This window comes from Camelina sativa, chromosome 5, assembly GCF_030686135.1.
Source record: "Camelina sativa cultivar CO46 ecotype springtype chromosome 5, ASM3068613v1".
NCBI classification, from domain to species: domain Eukaryota; kingdom Viridiplantae; phylum Streptophyta; class Magnoliopsida; order Brassicales; family Brassicaceae; genus Camelina; species Camelina sativa.
Window position 1 is genome coordinate 4,894,635 of NC_141884.1, and position 19,256 is coordinate 4,913,890.

Sequence of the window (19,256 nt, forward strand, 5' to 3'; positions counted from 1 at the left end):
AAATTTATAAATTGAGGTCATTGGATTAGTGAAAGCATCTGCCTTGGCCCTCCATATTTATTACAAAAACTTTTGGGTCCCCGTTTCCATAAAATTATATAGACTATGTCTTTTTCCTCCGAATTATACGTATATTTATGTAATTATTATATGGTATCACTATCACCAATTGTCTCCTTTTTTTTTTCTTCATTTCTTTGTTCTGATTGTTTTCATCACTTTTCATTGTATCTAAATTTTGCTGTAGCGATTTTTTTTTTCTTTCGAGGTATTTTACTTCTCAGTTCTCAAGCTTAAATTATACATGATCTTTGTTATGTCTGCCGAAAACTACAAAACACTCGAAAGAACTAATAACATCAAAATATTATGTACATACTGGTCTTAATAAAATATACTAATTAATAATATATATACCATCTAAGTCATATACGAATAGATATTTTGTAAAAGAAACCAACAATTTTTCGACTGTGCGTAGAAAAAAACTGATTTTTTGGGTGTTTGAAATAAAAATGTAAAAAAAAACATTAATCTTGCAAAAGTTTATAAAGAAAGATACCATTACATTACTACATTACACAACATTATATCTTCTGAACATATTATATCTGGTGATACATGTCTCAGACCTCCATTTTACGATCTCCTTTCTCCAAGGCAGCAAGTTTAATGACATTGAGCGCCTCTACTAAGTCATCACACAGTATATGAGGGTCTGGAATCACTGTTGTGTCGACTGCTAGATTGATGATAATCTTGTCTACGTAGCTCACGAAATGAATAATAAGAGCCTTGTCCAACAACAAACATAAAACAAATGTACGTTAATTTCATTCTGTGATTTCTAAATACATTAACTGAGCATAATTAGCTACACTTACTTGTGATCCACCCAATGCGCTTGCTGTGACGTACGACATTGGATGACCAAAAAAACTTGTTTCTTCGTCTGGACCCATCACATTTGAAAATGCCAATGTTGTGTGATCAAATAATCTCCTAACAAGATTTTCTACTACCTGTTACTAACAATATATAGGTAAGCATAAAGTTTTTAGATACCTTAGTTAACAGTGATTTTTATATTATTACCTTTTCCCCGAACATTTTCATGGCTAATTTGATGCCTTGATAGCAAAGAAGTGATTCCAAGGAGAGTTTTTTAACATCCATAGTAGATTTGGCTCGTCGGATGTATTCTAATGGATCATCCTCAGATCTTACCCAAATAGGAAACATAACAAGACCTACGAAGTTTCCCCATCTACTTTTTGAACCCTTTGCCATCATAGTTGCGAGATCCTGCATTTTTCATATATCTTGTGAATATATACCTTATGGTTTTTCTTTCAGTATTAAAAATATTGCTTTGTAAGATAAAAGTGAAAATGATTGATTAGAGTGAGCTTACCTCGATCTTTGCAGTTTCTCTTAGATTTACAATTACTGTACCCCGAAGACGGATCTTTTCTAGTAGCTTTTTCTTCTCGACCACCATATCTTCATCTAGTTTTAAAAATATCATAATTTGAAATTGCTCTCAGTGATTTATTACAAATTTATAATAAATGTATACATAAGTTTCTAATGTTATTACATATCTATAACTTTTAGTAGCTCCTTTGTAAAAAAAAAAGTTGCTAAACAACATTTTAATCTATATTACAACATTTTTCTCAACGCCATTAGACAATAGACACTAATGTATTTTTACGTTTCTTTTTCACTATGTAATTTTTTTCTAAACATAAATTAGATTAGAACAGGTGTTAAATATATATATATATATTATATTAGAACTATATTTAGCAAAATTAAGGTCAGTGTAATATTCACTGGTAGAAAGAGAAATAATTTGAAATTACCATATTTTCTGCTCAAATATCTTGAGAGACCTGCTTGTGTCATTCCAAGAAGAACATCATTGATTTTCTACACACAAAAGACACACATAAATTATTATTTTCTTAATATAAGAAAACCAAACAAATGATCAATATAAAGAAAATAAAACAAATCGACTAACATAAAGAAACGACGACAATATAAATATTAAATATTCTAACCATTTCCATTGTGTTCTTCACCATCTTGACATCATCAAGGCTTACAAACCTCTGCATAATCTTTCTATATAGAATTTTATCTCTCGTTTTACCGGTGAGAGGGGTTAGACTATCCCGCATAAAACATAGTGTAAGAATATACTTGAACAATTCAATAACAGTTGTGAAAATGACTCTTATCATAAGCCAAAATCTCCTAACCAACCACCAATCCTTATCATTGGAATCAGCATGTTTTCTCGTAGCCGCAGTTGTAGGAAGAGCTTCGGGGTTTGATGTTTTCCGTGAAATAGCAAGCAGAAGAGACATAAGAGACATCCCATCGCCGAGTGAATGATGCAGTTTTCCTATACACAAAGATTCTGCATTTGATGTCTTAATATTTAGTATATGAAATTCCCATAAAGGTTTGGAAATGTCCATAGGAGTATTTGCTAGGTTCGAAGTATAGTCTTCAATAAATTGATCAGGATTTTCAATATTTGAATAATCAATATCTGGAACAATAATATGATCTTCTACTCGATACGTAGCAGGAACCCAAACCGCTTTTCCATTTTTCTTCATCTCCTAAAACAAATAATGTATGATAAAAAAAACTTAGTATAAGTTATTTATATATATGTTAAGAAAGAAAATCAATTTTCTATTAAAAAGGAACAATCACTATCGATAACAATTATGATGATGATGTGATTATGAAAATTTCCTTGCAAGTTATTATGTACGTGTAACAAATAAGGAAAGTAAATATATAAATATGTTTACCAATTTGCAAGAGAAACGAGGGAACTTGATCCATGTGCGCTTGATACCTTCAACAATGGAAGATGGGTTGCATCTAGTTTGAAACCCTAGAGTAAATATAATGATGCAGTAGAGAGTCGGCGATACAAACAACTGTGAAATCGGGCTAAGTGGCTCCACGGCTGATGTTGTCTCTTGCTCTTCTCTCGCCGTATCTTTTTCCATTTTCATAGACATTTTGATTATTCTTCAAAACTTACCTTTAGCCACACTTTCCTCTTATACTACTGTTTTTTTGTTCCCTGTTACCAATTTGATTCAATGCGTTGAACTTGACAGTACACTGTCTTATTTTTGTGACTTTGCTTACGTCTTTTTAAAAAAAAATCTATAATCTGATTTCGCATTTACTGCAGTAATTTGGATAGAGGAGATCAAACGCGTTAGCTAGCTAGTCTTTTGGCTCTTGGAGTTAGAGTTATGTATTTCATAGTTTGTTTTAATTTGTTTCCTTTTTTTAATTTATATCACGAGTAAGTGATGGTTTCATTGTCCCTACTAGTCGTTAAACTATTGTAATTTGACTCTCTTTTTTTTCTTTTCCATCTAGGTCTATTGAAAAGTTGATGAACTTCTCTAGAAAATAGTAAATCGCACAAATTTATATCTTCTTTACTTAGGGGTATATTCAAATTGACATTTTAAGTGATTTGTGTGAAATTTACAAATTCGATGTTATTCAATCATGGATTTTAAAAAGTTTATTAAAATCCACTGTTATTGAACTAATGATTTAAAAATCTACTCTAGGGGGGTTATTGGATGTATGATTTTGATGGATTTAGAAATCCAAACAAAAATCATGTGTTATTCAATCATTGATTTTAAAATACTTATCAAAATCATGTGTTATTGGTTCTATGATTTACAAATACTTTTTAAAATCCCCTGTTATTCATTTAATGATTTGTTTTTGGATTTCAAAATCCACATTATGTTTTATATGGATTTGAATGGATTTGATAGTGTAAAATAGAATGATTGAAATCCAAGGATAAAACATGTTATTTCAAAATCCATCTGTTTTGATTTCTAAAATTTACAATTCCATATGGATTTAGAAATCATCTCTCCAATAACAGCCCCTTAAAATCTATTAAAATCCCTTGTTATTGAACTGATGATTTAAAAATCTACTTTAAAATCCACTGTTATTCAAAACAGATTTGTGGATTAGGATTTTAATAATTTTTAGGATTCTGGAGGATTCTTGAGGATTTGTTTAGTTAAAAATACAGAAATCCAAATCTCATGGTTTTAGGTGGGATTTGAAAGAATTTTACAGAAAATCATATAAACTTCCCTAAAATCTATCAAAATTCTAAATTTACTAAATCCCATCAAATTCTCCAAAATCATGGTTTGAATACACCCCTGTCTTCAGTTTTGTGTTTTATCGCACATATCAAAGAAAATGGCTACGTTTTTTATTTTAAATGTGGAGGTATTATCAGTTAATTTTCGCCATTTAAAGTAAAGCATGAAAGGAATAGAACCCTTGTGCTGTGTTCGTCTGAGACGTGCTTTGATAGGTTGTACTTGATAATTTATGGTATCGAAAACGCAGTTCTGAAGTTAGAAATTTACATCCAGTATGCATTCACCTTTTGTACTCATAAATCAATAGGAAATTATGTACTTTCTTCTTTCAATATATACAACGTTTTAACATTTTATACGCGATGTAATAAATAAGTTATTATAATTTGGGATTTTTTGTATTGTATTGCAGCTTATAATCAAAAATTACATTGGAATTCAAGCAAACAATCTTTTCTAGACATTAAAAAAAGACATTTCAATATCGTTGAAATGGATGAATTAATATTTTTTGAAAAAAATGTTAGTGTAAATGGTTCGTTGGCCATGCGTATAACAACTAAATAATTTCTAAAAGACATGTCAACATTCATTAGATGGAGCCTACAACAATTTTTTATGGTATAACTTCAAAACAGAAATTGATTGTCTCGTCCTCCAGAGACTTTTTGGTTTAACTCAAGCTCAACCACGATACCTGACTCCTCATTTACTCGGTCCATTAATGGGTTAGGTTTCTGTTGGTTTGGGTTCCTCACCTACATATTTCGTTCAATACATTGAATTTGGCTATCACTAGTTGTAAGAGGTGTAAACCTTTTCACATATAGGATGAAAACTTATAAAATGGAAATTTCTAAACCTAATAAATATTAAGACATAAATATGTTATTACTATGCCAATCAATAGACACAATTCTTCCACATTTGATAAACTTTACGTTTATATCCAACGATCATAGGACGTACGAAAATAGAAATATAAATTAATTTGTGAAGCATCCTCATCAGATTAATCTAATTTATAGTGGATACACCTAACTTCTTTTTTAACTAACTAATTTGTGAAGTAGTAAAATCTTTATTTATACAGATACTGTGAATTTTACCCCAAAACAAAAAAAAAACATTTACTGTGAACATATTTATTACATACCACATAAGTGATCCGTGGTCGTACACTAAAATATACGAGTTTTTGTCTTTTGTGGTCATGCGAGAGAGTCTATTTAAAATAAATATTCGTATGGACTATATTCGACTGCCATCACAACTTCATATATTCCTTCAACAATTTTGTTAGGGATGCTTCCGGCTAACAGTAATATAGACCACACTAGCCGATCTCAACACGTTTAACATACTATCGTAACTATTAGCGCCTAAATGTGTCAAAAACTACATAAACTTCCATAGAACTAAAAAATTAAAATATCGAAAATGGTAAAAAATACAGCTGACTTAGCATTATAGATATTTTTCAAGAAACCAACAAGATTTTACGTATGTGTCGAACAAAATGAAACTGCAGAAACTGATTTCTTGGTGTGTGAAACAAAACTTCAAATATTATAAATAACGTTAGTTAATTCCCAACGTCTTCAGAATATACAATTTCACATAAATAAATAAAAACCATACACCTTCGTTTTTAATTTATATGAGGAGAGACGTACATATCTCAAACCTCCATTTTATGAACTCCTTTCTCCATGGCAGCAAGCTTGATGATATTGAGGGATTCTACCAAATCATCACATAGTAGATGAGGGTCTGGAATCACTGTTGTGTCTACAGATAGATTGATGACAATCTTGTTTACATAACTTACATAATGGATGATAAGAGCCTTGTTCAATAAGAAACATAAACTACTGTTAGTTAATTACTTTCATCAAAGTTTTTTTATTGATATACAAGTAAGACATGATTAGCAATACTTACTTGCGGTCCACCTATTGCGCTTGCTGCGACGTAAGACATAGGATGGTCAAAAAAACTTATTTCTTCGTCTGGCCCCAACACATTTGAAAATGACAATGTTGTATGATCAAATATCCTCTTACTAAGAGTTTCTGCTACCTGTTAATTAAAAAAAAAATTAATTTTTGTTTTCTGTATAATACATGAATATATAATTATGGACTGCTATAAATATAAAAAAAAATTAGGCATAACTAGTTGATAGTGATTTAATAATTTACCTGCTCCCCAAATATTTTCATGGTAAATTTGATGAGTCCATAGCAAAGAAGTGGTTCCATGGAGAGTTTTTTAATATCCATTATAGATTTGGCTCGTCGGACGTATTCCAACGAATCATCTTCAGATCTTATCCACAACGGAAACATAACAAAGCCTACGAAGTTTCCCCATTTACACTTTGAATCTTTTGCCATCATATTAGCAAGTTCCTACAATATTACATATATACGATATATGAAGTATGAACCTCTTGTATTCTTATTTTGTTACAAGTGACAATGATAGTTACATTGATTTACCTCGATTTTTGTGTCTGCTCTTAAATTTATGAATACTGTACCACGAAGACGGATATGTTCTAAGATACTTTTCTTCTCGGCCACAATATCTTCATGATTACAATTGAAATTTTGTTTAATGAAACATTACAATGATAGTGCAGTCATACGATATATGAAACAACAATATATATGATACAAAAGTTAGATACGTAATCAAACTTTTAACTTTTAAGTAACTAAATACCATTATAATATATAAATTCCCATCCATCTATATCATAGTAAAATATTTAGTGTGAGTTTTCGAAATATCTGAAATTTAATTAGATTATGTATTACTAATTTTAAGAAAACCTACAAATATAAATATTTCTAAAATTTTAAAATAAAAAATCTGAACTCTGTCAAGTAATAATTAATTGTTATAAGAAATGTTTTATATTTAGCGAATTTGGTCTCAAGGCCATTGCATCTTTATTTCTTTTTTTTTCACCTTTGTCTCTTCATCTAATTAACACACAGTTAGACCCGGAAAGAATTTTATATTACCAGATTTTTTCTTCAAATATCTTGAGAGACCTGCCTGTGTCATTCCAAGAAGAACATCATTTACTTTCTACATAAACACACAAAAAATAGTGACACTTATCAAGTTCTTAATATAGGAAAACAAAATAAATGACTAATATGAAACATTAGTATATAAATCTCAAATATGCTAACCATTTCCATTGTGTTCTTCACCAACTTGACATCATCAAAACTTATTATCCGATGGATAACCTTATTAGATCGAATTCTATCTCCGGTTTTACCCATGAGAGGAGTTTTAGTATCCCGCATAAAACATAGTGTAAGCAAGTATTTGAACATTTCAATAACAGTTATGAAAATGGCTCTTAGCATGAACCAAAATCTTTCCACCAACCACCAACCCTTGATATTGGAATCAACATGTTTTTTGGTAGCCGCGGTAGTAGGAAAAGCCTCAGGGTCTGACGTTTTCCGTGAACTAGCTAATAAAAGAGACATAAGAGACATCCCATCGCCAAGTGAATGATGAAACTTTCCTATAGCCAAAGATTCTGCATTTGAGGTCATTATATTAAGTAAATGAAGTTCCCATAAAGGTCGAGACATGTCCATTGGAGTATTAGCTATGTTCGAAGTATAGTCTTCTATAAATTGATCAGGATTTTCAATGTTGGAATAATCAATATCTGGAACAATAACATGATCTTCTATTCGAACACTAACAGGGATCCAAAACGCTTTTCCATATTTCTTTATATCCTGAAACATTAATTCATGCATGATGAAAGAAATGGTTATATATAGCCAAAAAATATTCAGATATAAACTAGTATATAATGCATACTGATATTGATATCCATAAAAACAATAATTTTCTATTAAATAAACAATTATTATCCATAAAACTAAGATGATTGTATATAAATGAAAAGTGATAGTAGATGTTCAAGTAGTTTATTATTATGATTATGACACTCTTAAAGATTCCCTTTTTGACGTTCTTACATGTAACTATTAAATAAGGCAAGCAAAATATATGTGTTTACCACTTTGCTAGAGAAGCGAGGGAGCTTGATCCATGTGTTCTTGACACCTTCAACAATGGAGGATTGGTTGCATCTAGTTTGAAACCCTAAAGTGAAAATAATGAAGCAATAGAGACTCGGCGAAACAAACATCCGTGAAATCGGGCTAAGCGGTTCCATTGCTGTTGTCTCTTGCTCCTCTCTCGCAATGTCTTTTCCTATTTCCATAGTAGATGTTTGATTATTCTACAACCTTGCCTTAAGCCACTTGGTTCTTATACTACTGTTTTTTTTGTTTGCCTCTGTTATCATGTTTGATTAAATGTGTTGGGACCTTGCGCCCATACACTTTGTTATCGTGTCTTTGCTTATGTTCTTTTAATGTGTATAACTTAATAACTAGTACTATCACGTTTCGCATTTATTGGACGGAAACATTAGCTGAGTGATGGTTTTTTCCTTATCTTATCTAAAACCTAATTTCGCATTTATTAGACAGGAAAAATAGTTGCATTTACTGAGATTATACAACCTAAGCCGCTGTAACTTGATTTAGTGAAATCTTATCAAACGGTACAATACTATTTTTTGAGGGAAAATTCCCGAAAAAAAACCAACTAATTTTAATTTGAAAGTTTAATACCTAATTGTTTTTGATTGGAAGAAAAATACTTTAGTTAATTAAACGTTTCCATTTAAATCCTGAACTTTTAATCGTTCGATGATTCAAACATACGACATAACGACTGTTAAAATGTCTAACGGAATTACTAAACCGGGTTAATTATAATCAACATGTGGGTAATTGTCTTATGTTATTTTACAACAGTGTCCTTTGCCATTTTTCCCAAATCGAATTGGGTGTTACAAACCCTAAATCGAGTTTTTAAATTGATCTCTTCTCTTCTTCGTCTCTTCTTCGCAACTCATCGAGAGAAACGATGATTGTAAGCATTTGATAAGTTGCAGATTGATTTCATTCAGTTTATGAGTTAGTTGTGGGATTACCGAAAAGAAGAGCACTAGAAGAATTGATCTGTATAGTTACGATAAAATTTGTAGGTATTACATATTTTTTGTAGAAAAAAATAATTGTTACAATTTTGCCACAAATTAAATTAGTAACTATTTGGTCATAGCAAATTTCTATTCCATCACTATTTGTCGCAAATTGCTACCAATTTAATACTACCTAATTAGTAGCAAATAGCTACTATTTGTGACACTTAAACTTGTTATCAAATGGGACACAAAGGTTGTAGGTAATTAGTAACAGTTAGCTTCATATTCAGACTAAGGATTAGCTTCAGATATTTGTAGGAAACTGATGCTTTTCAGTCATAGTCATTATTTTTTTGCTATATAAATTTAATTGAATATAATTTGTATATTTGACCACTGTTTTACAAAATTTATGTAACTGGATTGATATATATAATAAGACAATTGCAACTCTAGAATCTGTTCTTGCATTTCAACGATCATGTCTTCATGTCTCTTCAGTTGTTGCCTTAGTTTATGTATTACTTTTCGCTTGTTGAAGATGTCTGAACATGATTCAGATACAGAAGGAGAATCTGAGTAGGTTGACTAGTGATGGTATGGTTTCACGAGCACTTCCCAGAGATCAGGAGAAGATCCCCACATGACTCAATTCTCTTTGCTATATGTTGGAGCAAGAACTGTAACAAGAGGCAGTGTGGTACAGGACACCGCCATTTGCTCGTTTGTAGCATGATTACCATCCCCATTCTCAGTTCCTGCATAAAGAAAAGAAGCCAAGTCTCAGAACATCCACACCAAAACCGTTGTTGAAACAGAGTTGCGTTAAGCTGAGATTAACATTAATCGGATTACAAACTCAACACCAGCTGGTCACATAAGAAATGCCATAAAGAAAGATTTTGAAGGTCACCAGCTAAACCATAATTTATCTCTACTTCTTACCGCACAAAACAAAGAAACGAATACATGTCCACACTTAATGATCAATGGTCAATATAATTTATAAGGCATTATAACAAAGACCAACATTCCAGACACCATTCACATCTTTAAAAAACCATGTCAGTGATATGCATTTTAAATTAAGAGATTTAATTAGTGTTGGAAGTACCTCGTGAGCAGACATTTAATATGATCCTTTGCCGTATGTGTTTGTGTGTTCGATTTCATTTGGGATTTTAAGGGTTAGTTAATTTCTTTGATTTATGGGTTTTAGGGTTGTGGAATTGAGGGTTGGGGTATCGAATATTGGGTTTATCTGTCGGATTTCATTTGGTACTCATTAAAAATTAGTTTATTTGTCGGATTTATCTGTTTTAGAGTTGAGGAGTCGAATATTGGTTGGTTTGTGGTACTAACTCATTAATTTCTTCTTGTGTAGTGCTTTTGAGTGTATGAAACTTCGAATACACTACAGAGGAGATGTAGCAAATAAGGATCAATCGTTCGACTACATAGGAGGAGATTCGAAGATGTTTGGTACAAGCTTCCACAAGAGGACTTAAGTTCAGCAAGATGTATCGGGAACGACAAAGATGGTGGGATAAGAGAGTTGTGTCTTCAAGCTGCTATTGTGTGTAGTCGACATATACCTTGACAATGGCGTTTCTGTGCCACAACCGTTTCCTCTTCGAAACGAGGATCTTGTTGAAGATGACGAAGTAGAACCCGATGAAGAGGGTGGAGAAGGAACAAATGCTAAGGAAATATGAGTGGCTGATAATGGTGAAGATCCAGTAAAAGAAACAAGGATAGATGCTGATCCTCGGTTTGAAGCTTTTTTTGAAGAAATTAACAATGTAACAGAAGTTGCGGGAGCTGTTGATGAAGAAACGGATCCAGATACGAACGAAGTTGAGGAAGATGTTCTTGGTGAAGACGATGAAGATGAATTTCAGAAACAATGTTTTGATGCTGAGCGTCCAGACCATGTGGTAGACACCAACGATGAGTGGGATGCATATGATCAACAAGAAAGAGCGACATCAAGGTCTAACAACACCAAAGATAAAGAACCATATTTGTGGTTATTGCAGAAATTTCATAGTTGTGAAGAGTTTAAAGATCAACTTTTGCGGTATGTTCTGAAGACTAATTACGATGTGAAACTGTGTAGATGGGGTGCTACAAAGCTAGCAGCTATATGTAGGCATAAGAACTGCAAGTGGAAGATATATTGCTCTTCCCACAAGCATACAAGGAAATGGATAGTTCAGACATATGTCGATGCTCATCACCATGGTATCACTAGAAAAGCTAGGATGCTGAAACAAGGGGTCATTGCAAGGATGTTCAGAGATGAAGCAAGAAGAAGGTCTGGATTGAGGTGGACTGACATCAAAGATGAGATTATGATGAGGTACACACTGTCAGTGTCTAAGTGGGTCTGCCAAAAAGCAAGAAGAATGGCACTAGATATGGTGATAGAAACACAAAAGCAATAGTTTGCAAGACACTATGATTATGAGGCTGAACTTCAGAGTTCTAATGCTGGTATACACACGGAGATAGTGACGACTCCTCAAGCATCTGGTAAGAAACAATTTGACAAATTTTACATTTGTTTTGATGGTTTGAGAAGAGCATGGAAGAGTTGTTGTCGGCCTATCATTGGTCTAGATGGGTCATTCTTGAAATGGGAATTGAAGGGTGAGATTCTAGCAGTTGTGGGGAGGGATGCAGATAATAGAATTTATCCCATTGCTTGGGCAGTAGTTAGAGTGGAGGACAACGATTCTTGGGCTTGGTTTATTGAAAATCTCAAAAAGGATTTAGATTTGGGATTAGGCAGAGGGTTAACAGTGATCTCAGACAAGCAGAAGGGTCTGATTAATGTTGTTGCTGACATACTGCCTGAAGCAGAACATAGGCATTGTGCTCGACACTTCTATGCCAATTGGAAGAAGGCACATGGTGATTATAATCATGAAGGATACTTTTAGGCTATTGCATATAGTTCAACAGAAGGTGACTATGCTTATAACATGGGAGCTCTGAAAAGTTATGATCCTCCTCCATATGAGGATTTACTTAAAACAAACCCGCAAACGTGGTGCAGAGCCTTCGTTAATGGACATTCTAGTTGTGAGGATGTTTGCAACAACTTATCTGAGAGTTTCAACAGAACAATCAAAGATGCTAGGAAAAAACCGGTGATAAATATGCTTGAAGATGTTAGAAGACAAGCCATGAAGCGTATATCTAAGCGACGTGATAAGACTGGGAAGTGTCAGACTAAGTTCCCACCTCACATCATGGAGATAGTTGAAGCCAATCGCAAGCAAGCCAAGTTTTGTTCAGTCCTTCAAAGTAGAGAGAATGTATATGAGGTGTTAGAAGGAAGTGGGAGCTTCTGTGTCAATCTCCTTCATAGGACATGTGCTTGTAACCAATGGAATCTCACAGGCATACCTTGTCCACATGTAGTTTTTATCCTGACAGAACACAACCGCGACCCAGACGAGTAAGTGATGTTACTTAGCTTCTATCTTTGTCATAATTTGAGTCTTTTTGCTAAACTTTATCCTTCTATGTAGCTATGTGGATTGGCATTTTCTCACACGTGTCTGGCAATCAAGCTACAAGAACAACATACAACCTGTAAATGGAGAACGATTGTGGAAGATAACAGAAAAATGGTCTATTGAAGCTCCTGACAAAAGGAAAAAGCGGGGACGTCCTAAGAATTTTGCTAGGATTAAGGAACCCGGTGAATCATCAACCAATCCAGAAAAGGCTTCAAGAGAAGGGCTTACTGTTACTTGTACAAATTGTAAGCAACCAGGTCATAATAAAGGAACTTGCAAAAATCCTACTGTACAATCAGCTCCTACACGCAAAAGAGGGAGATCAAGGAAGCGTTTGGTAAGTCATCTTCACCATTTTAATTTTGTTATCTTCACAAGTGTCTAATTTATTATAGATGTGTTTACCATTACTTGATCTTTTCATCGGATAATGACGATCCATGGAGCATACACAATGCACCAAAGAGGTGGCAACAAGCTCAAAACCAATCCACTCCATCTGTTGCTCAAACCCTATCGACACAAAATCCTCAACATTCAAGTGCTCCAGCAGCTCCTTCAACTGGTAAAGGACGTGCACGAGGCCGTCCTTCTGGAGTACGAAATGGTGAAGGCAAGGGTCGTGGTAAAAAATCAGATGAAACTCCTAAACCCCCTATCTTCTTCATGTCCCCTTGGACTGACAAAGTATTCGACGTTTGGCAACCGGGGAAAAAATAGACTGTTATGTTTTATTAATGACTTTGTAGGATAGTTTTTTGATGCTTGGGATGATTGGTACGATTAATGACCTTGTAGGATGGTTTTTTGATGCTTGGATTCTTGTATGTTTTTGGTAGGATACCTTGTTTTATTTGAACTAAACGGCTATTTCGATCAATGGGAATGATTTCTTAGGAAATTTTGCTTGCAAACAAATGTTACAAACATACTACGACAAACAAGAACAAACAACAACAACAACACAAAAACAACAACAACTATAACAAAAGACGATCTACTACTTCCCCATTCCAATTATCATTGCAATGACGACAATGAAACCTGCTCAAGACAACACGATGAACTGCCGAACAGTTTCTCCCTCTCATTACCTGCCTTAACTTCATTTTCAAGCTGGTTCTTCTCTTGCTCGACTTTATTCACTAACCCAATATTCGTAATTGTCGAACCACTCACACCTTCTTCATTCTTGGTCCTTAGAGATTCTTTAAGCACATTGATTGCTTCTTTCTGTCGGCGTATCTCATCTCTAGCTTCTAATAAGCTACGCTTCTGCCAACCATATGACTTTTCTTCATCTGCCCAATCAACGAACCCATGAACACCGCATCTGTAGAATCTTCTTCATGGATTATCGTTTGTCCATGATTTGACAACCGTCGTCGCACTTCCACATTTGCAAATCGGACCCCAACACCGACTCACTGAATTTGCATCTGACCCAGAACTTTGACTCACCATTATCTCCATTGTTGCAAAGAAACACACTAGAGGAGAAGAGATCAATTTAAAAACTCGATTTAGGGTTTGTGACACCCAATTCAATTTGGGGAAAATGGCAAAAGACACTGTTGTAAAATAACATAAGACAATTACCCACGTGTTGATTACAATTAACCAGGTTTAGTAATTCTGTTAGATATTTTAACAGTCGTTATGTAGTATGTTTGAATCATCAAACGATTAAAAGTTCAGGTTTTAAATGGCAACGTTTAATTAACTAAAGTGTTTTTCTTCCAATCAAAAACAATTGGGTATTAAACGTCCAAATTAAAATTAGTTGGGGTTTTTTTCGAGAATTTTCCCTATTTTTTAATTATTTTTAGTGAATTGTGCGATTTATTTGATCATAAGATTTCACTAAATCAAGTTTCGGTTTGATTTGACTGAACAAATAAGTGTACCGATCAATGTAACTTGTTTTTTCTTCAGGTTCCGGTTCAAAAACTTCAAGTCGGTTATTATTCTGGTTACTCCAGCCATGAGCCATGTATCAAGAGAAAATAAGGTAAATACTTCTCTAAACTACTCAGGTAAAAAAATCATAATTAATTAAGAGTCAGTTGATTGAGGAGAGAAATTAAAATAGGTACAGTATAAGTAAGGACTACGTATCTTCAAACTCACTCACTTAGTGCACTGTTTAACTTAGTGGTTCCGAAAAGGAAACTTGCTAAATCTAAAAAAGATGATGAAAAAATTGAGGAGATGCAACAAAATGCTACACTACTACATCTTCTCATTTTTGGTAATCTGCCAACGTCTATGCGTTGATTTCTTCAGTTCTCTGCTTTTTTCTCCCCTTTGGCTTCCGGGGACCTGATCCAACACACAGGAAAATAAACTCAGATTAGTGATGTGATCTTCTTTATGTAGGTAGTGAGAAGAGATGTAAAAAACTCACTTAAATATTTGAGAGCCTTATCGACTGCATGGATTATCATCGTCTTAACCTGTTTAAGCAAAGACAGAGGAAACCAAAAAATATGACGTTAGACTTAAATACAATAAATTATTGGACAATAATTTAAGAAACCAAGGATAGAGGACAACAATGATCCAAAATCTAACTCTCTGCTTTTTAGTTAATTCAAAGAATAAGAGTCTCTATGTCTTTTTCTTTTCTTTTTTTTTTTGCTTTGGTTCTACAGGCCTGAAGTTTGAAGAGGTGAAGCCACAAGAAGCTGTTTATTTCCGTGATGAAAGACTAATCTGGTTAATTACTCTGACCTTTTTCTCTCAAGGATTGCGAGATATCGTTTTTTTCTATGCCACGAATTACTTTATTTTTATTTTCTGATTTTTACTAATTAATTATGGGCAAAAATATCATCTCAAATACTCTAAGCTGATGGTGTAGATTTCAAATTTTTAGAAAAATATAAGGTATACCATCAAATTAATCCAAATACAAAATACAAAGTAGACACAGATTATTATTGCCCTTTCCTTAAATAGCAAAGGGACTGTTGGAATCTAAATTTATCACTGCTTTGCTCCAAAATTGGAAGTAGAGATATATTATTCTACTTTCTCACCAAAAAGCTTTTTATACCCAACTTCATACCATATTTACCACACATTACATGAAATACTGAAACAAGACCAACTTACAAAACCATGAAATCACCAACTTAATTTCACATTTTTCTCCCCCTTACCTGCATATTTTTTTATTTTTTTTCTTTACAGAGAACAACCACCCCCAAAATGTTTTGATTATTTGTTCACCTTGGCTTTGGTTGAGATGCAAATGATAACAAAGGCTGGATCAGTCTATGATGATGTGATGTGGCCTGAGATCGGTGTAGCATCTCAACCATTGATGGGGTTTGGTAATATGCATGGACAAAGCTTGAACCGTCTCCTGATTCTCCTCTTGCTGTTGCTCTTTGCCATGAGTGTGAACTAAGTCCAGAAAGAATGTAAGCTCTTCCCGACACCTCGTAGACATGCCTACTCGCCATTCTTTCTTGCATTTCCTTCAGCTCTTTGTCCAAAGCCACACAAAACCCGTCACCTGATTTTGCTGACACCGTGTCAGCCAAAGCCAGTCTGAAATTCTGGATCACGGTGACACCTGCGGCTAAATCTTCTCCCTCTGCTAAAGCTCTCGCCTTTACCATTGCCTCCGCAGCTAGAAATCTGTTTCTTTGCCTGTCTACTTCAATGGATACACCAACTTCTTGACCAACGGTTTCTGGTCTTTGAATCTTAAGCACATGACTTTGGAGGGTCACAATTTCTTTTGTCAAAAGATCTTTGTAGACACATCTCATTTTCAGAAGTGGTGTCTCGTTTCCATCACTCTGAGCAGGGATGTTGATAGATATCAAGAAATCCCGCTCTTCATCAGCGTAAAGATCACCAATATCAACACATCCTGACCTACCATCACCACTAACATGGCTCTGGTAACTCCCAGCTTTTATCGAGCTGAGATGAACATCTGAGCACATACCATCGATTTCTAACCGTAGCTCCTGTACTGCAACGCTTAAAAGTCCACCAATGCACTGTGCAAGAGCATCTTGGATCACAGATTCGCTCTCAATGAAAGAGAAAGTTCCCCCAGAGGTTTCAGAAACAGAATGCATCAGTGAAGCATCGTGATCTGATCCAAAACCAAAAGAATGAACCGGAATCTGAAACCGCTTGCTTTCACAACCGTGCATAGACAACGGAAGTAACAACTTGTAGTTTGGATCAGGTTGGTTCATGGTATAGGTGTCTCGTCCATCAGACAAAAGGATAATGCTAGCAACAGGATTGTTATCTCTTCTATCTTCCATCACCTTGACACCTTTCCTAAGCCCTTCAGCGATGTTGGTCCCCCCGTTTGCAACCAATGAGTTTACAGCTTGAAGGGCTCGGTGCCTCCCAGCATCAGACATCTTAGTCAAAGGGAAAAGACGACGAGCAGTAGAAGAGAAAGCAATAACCGAGAGCCTGTCGTTTGAACCAAGATTCTGAATCACAAAACCCATTGCCCGTTTGAGTAGAGCCAGTTTAGTTCCAGCCATGCTACCACTAATGTCAAGGACAGTGACAAGATCAACTGGAGCTCGAGGATACCGAGATATCTGGTTGTTGAGGGAGTTAGCATTTCCAGTAACCATGGCAGCAGCTCTAAGATGCACCAATACAGCAAACTTCTCACGAGATTCACCTCGTGGTACAGCAGAAACCTCGGGATATATTTTCAAGTCCATCATTCTTACAGGATGATTACTCTCCAAAGCATCACTATAGCTCTTACCAGAAAACACAAGCTGCTGCTCTAACCGTTCATCATCATCAAACATAGACGGCTCAGGAGCAAGAACTCGTCCTTGATTCATAACTCCACGAGGTCTAGGTAAGCGGTGGACAAGGCTAATAGCTGCATCATTGTTATAAGGTCGAGCAAAAAGATAAGGAAGATCAAAACTTGGGTGCTGCATTGGGATCTCCTTCCACTTTGCACGGCACACAGGGCAAACTTGGTTCCCATGTTTCACATTCGAAGCAATACAGTGAAAATGAAACGAATGCGAGCACTCTGCTGTGAAAATCGCATGTCCTCCTCCTTCTTTCATCTTATTCAAGCATATAGAACATGTCTGCTCACCAAAAAAGATTGATCAGAAAAGTATGAGTCCATGTTCTAGAGGTTTAACAAGTTCATTAGCTAATAAAAGGAAAGAAACAAAGAATCCAATCACAGTACTCAGTTTCTAAGAAAAGTATCAAAGAAACAAACTACTACAGTACTTCTAAAGTAGCAAGATATAGAGAAAGAAACAATCTTTAACTCTAGTACAGCTACAAACCGGATCTATGAGCACAATAAGTAACAACAGAGTTGAAATGAATCAAATTTAACATTCCATTTTCATAAACGAACAATACCAATAACAAGAACCAACACTATAACTAGAGTAACAAGAAGAAGCCAAACTAACTCATCATATCCAAAAGTCAACTCAATATCACTAAACCAAAAAAAAAAAAAAACGCACAAGGAAGTGGAAACAAGATTGAGAGAGTGGGTCTCGTAAAAATCAAACCTTTGAAGATTTAGAGCTGTTTCTGGACAATTTAAGACCGTGAGAGGAAGGTGTAGGAGTCATAGGCCAGTTAAGAGGAGAGAGCAGAGCAACATCAGATAATCTCTCTAGAGAGTTTAAAGCAGGAGGTGGTGAATCCTCTAGGGTTCTTGGGAGGTATGTGCAGAGATTCAAACCCAAAGCCAGTTTCATTTTCCTCCATTTAGTTCCCATTTCTTCGGATTAAGTAACCTAGAAAACTAGTGAAGAGTCCTAAAGCAAAATCAAGAACACACCAGAAAACGTAAAGTAAGGAGAGAGTTTGAAGTGTTGAAATTTTAAAAGAGAAGTGTTTCTCAGTGGAAGTGTTTAGTGGTGGTGACTGAGAGAGAGTGAAGAAGAAGGAGAAGGAGAAGAAGAAGAAGAGATTGAGGAGGAAGGCTTTGAGATTCGCAACTATTTTGACCTTTGTTTTGGGTCTTTGTTAATAAATCCAGAAAATATAGTATTATAAAGGAAAAGTACAAAGTTAATTAATGTTTCTGCTTTTTTCCCAATTTTAAATTATTTATGTTTTTGTCAAAAGATAAGAAACGCAAATCAGAAACTTATATATGATGACTATATAAATTATGTAAATAAATTTCTTTAAAAAATCCATAAATTGTAGTAAGTATACAGCGATTTTTAAATATAAAAAGAATATTTTTTGACAGATATTACTACGTTTAAAATTGGTATAATAAAGCTTTCTAGTAAAGCTCTTTTCCATGTATGTACTTTTTTTTGTATATAACAATTTCGTAGATATGAAAATAGAATAAGAAGATGGGAAGAAAAAAGAAGCTATGATGAGAGTAGTATGATGAAAACATTTGATTTACAACAAGACTCCCTGTGCGATTAATAATGATAAGGTGAGTTTTTATTTGACTTTGCACATGACACTGTG

The 19,256-nt window shown here is 34.4% G+C and overlaps 3 protein-coding genes and 2 pseudogenes across 4 annotated transcripts; 1 reads left to right on the forward strand and 4 right to left on the reverse strand.

The window, feature by feature from the left end:
• Positions 1-428: 428 nt before the first annotated feature.
• Positions 429-3,269, reverse strand: LOC104785550 (wax ester synthase/diacylglycerol acyltransferase 3-like). Its single transcript, XM_010510786.3, has 7 exons — positions 2,838-3,269; positions 2,070-2,639; positions 1,869-1,935; positions 1,415-1,509; positions 1,096-1,305; positions 885-1,022; positions 429-794 (listed from the first exon to the last, which is right to left on the reverse strand). The coding sequence occupies exons 1-7, from the start codon at positions 3,051-3,053 to the stop codon at positions 627-629; spliced, it is 1,464 nt and encodes a 487-aa protein (XP_010509088.1). The 5' UTR covers positions 3,054-3,269; the 3' UTR covers positions 429-626.
• Positions 3,270-5,734: 2,465 nt separating this feature from the next.
• Positions 5,735-8,668, reverse strand: LOC104785551 (wax ester synthase/diacylglycerol acyltransferase 3-like). 2 transcript variants are annotated; one of them, XM_010510788.2, is made up of 7 exons: positions 8,263-8,668; positions 7,406-7,975; positions 7,232-7,298; positions 6,701-6,789; positions 6,401-6,610; positions 6,141-6,278; positions 5,735-6,045 (listed from the first exon to the last, which is right to left on the reverse strand). In XM_010510788.2, exons 1-7 carry the CDS (start codon positions 8,467-8,469, stop codon positions 5,878-5,880), a joined length of 1,449 nt encoding a protein of 482 aa, XP_010509090.1. In that variant the 5' UTR covers positions 8,470-8,668; the 3' UTR covers positions 5,735-5,877. The 2 variants fall into 2 exon arrangements, with proteins under 2 accessions (XP_010509090.1, XP_010509091.1); XM_010510789.2 differs by having other exon boundaries at positions 7,232-7,265; positions 8,263-8,596.
• A 1,969-nt stretch (positions 8,669-10,637) lies between these two features.
• Positions 10,638-13,493, forward strand: LOC147943275 (uncharacterized; annotated as a pseudogene).
• Positions 13,494-13,793: 300 nt separating this feature from the next.
• LOC109132813 (uncharacterized) lies at positions 13,794-14,237 on the reverse strand (annotated as a pseudogene).
• A 1,543-nt stretch (positions 14,238-15,780) lies between these two features.
• LOC104785552 (E3 ubiquitin-protein ligase WAV3-like) lies at positions 15,781-19,191 on the reverse strand. Its single transcript, XM_087513121.1, has 2 exons — positions 18,326-19,191; positions 15,781-17,878 (listed from the first exon to the last, which is right to left on the reverse strand). Exons 1-2 carry the CDS (start codon positions 18,536-18,538, stop codon positions 16,004-16,006), a joined length of 2,088 nt encoding a protein of 695 aa, XP_087369247.1. The 5' UTR covers positions 18,539-19,191; the 3' UTR covers positions 15,781-16,003.
• Between the last annotated feature and the right edge of the window lie 65 nt (positions 19,192-19,256).

Bases quoted from the DNA above. Each gene is read 5' to 3' on its own strand.
- LOC104785550 (XM_010510786.3), bottom strand. From the start codon at position 3,053: ATGTCTATGAAAATGGAAAAAGATACGGCGAGAGAAGAGCAAGAGACA. The intron at 1,936-2,069 runs GTTAGAATATTT...TTTTGTGTGTAG, and splicing joins TGAAGAACACAATGGAAATG to AAAATCAATGATGTTCTTCT. The intron at 1,510-1,868 runs GTAATTTCAAAT...TTTTAAAACTAG, and splicing joins ATATTTGAGCAGAAAATATG to ATGAAGATATGGTGGTCGAG.
- LOC104785551 (XM_010510788.2), bottom strand. From the start codon at position 8,469: ATGGAAATAGGAAAAGACATTGCGAGAGAGGAGCAAGAGACAACAGCA. The intron at 6,790-7,231 runs GTAATATAAAAT...GTAATCATGAAG, and splicing joins ATATTTGAAGAAAAAATCTG to ATATTGTGGCCGAGAAGAAA. The intron at 6,046-6,140 runs GTAAGTATTGCT...TTATTGAACAAG, and splicing joins GCGCAATAGGTGGACCGCAA to GCTCTTATCATCCATTATGT.
- LOC104785552 (XM_087513121.1), bottom strand. From the start codon at position 18,538: ATGGGAACTAAATGGAGGAAAATGAAACTGGCTTTGGGTTTGAATCTC. The intron at 17,879-18,325 runs GTTTGATTTTTA...TTTGGTGAGCAG, and splicing joins ACAGCTCTAAATCTTCAAAG to ACATGTTCTATATGCTTGAA.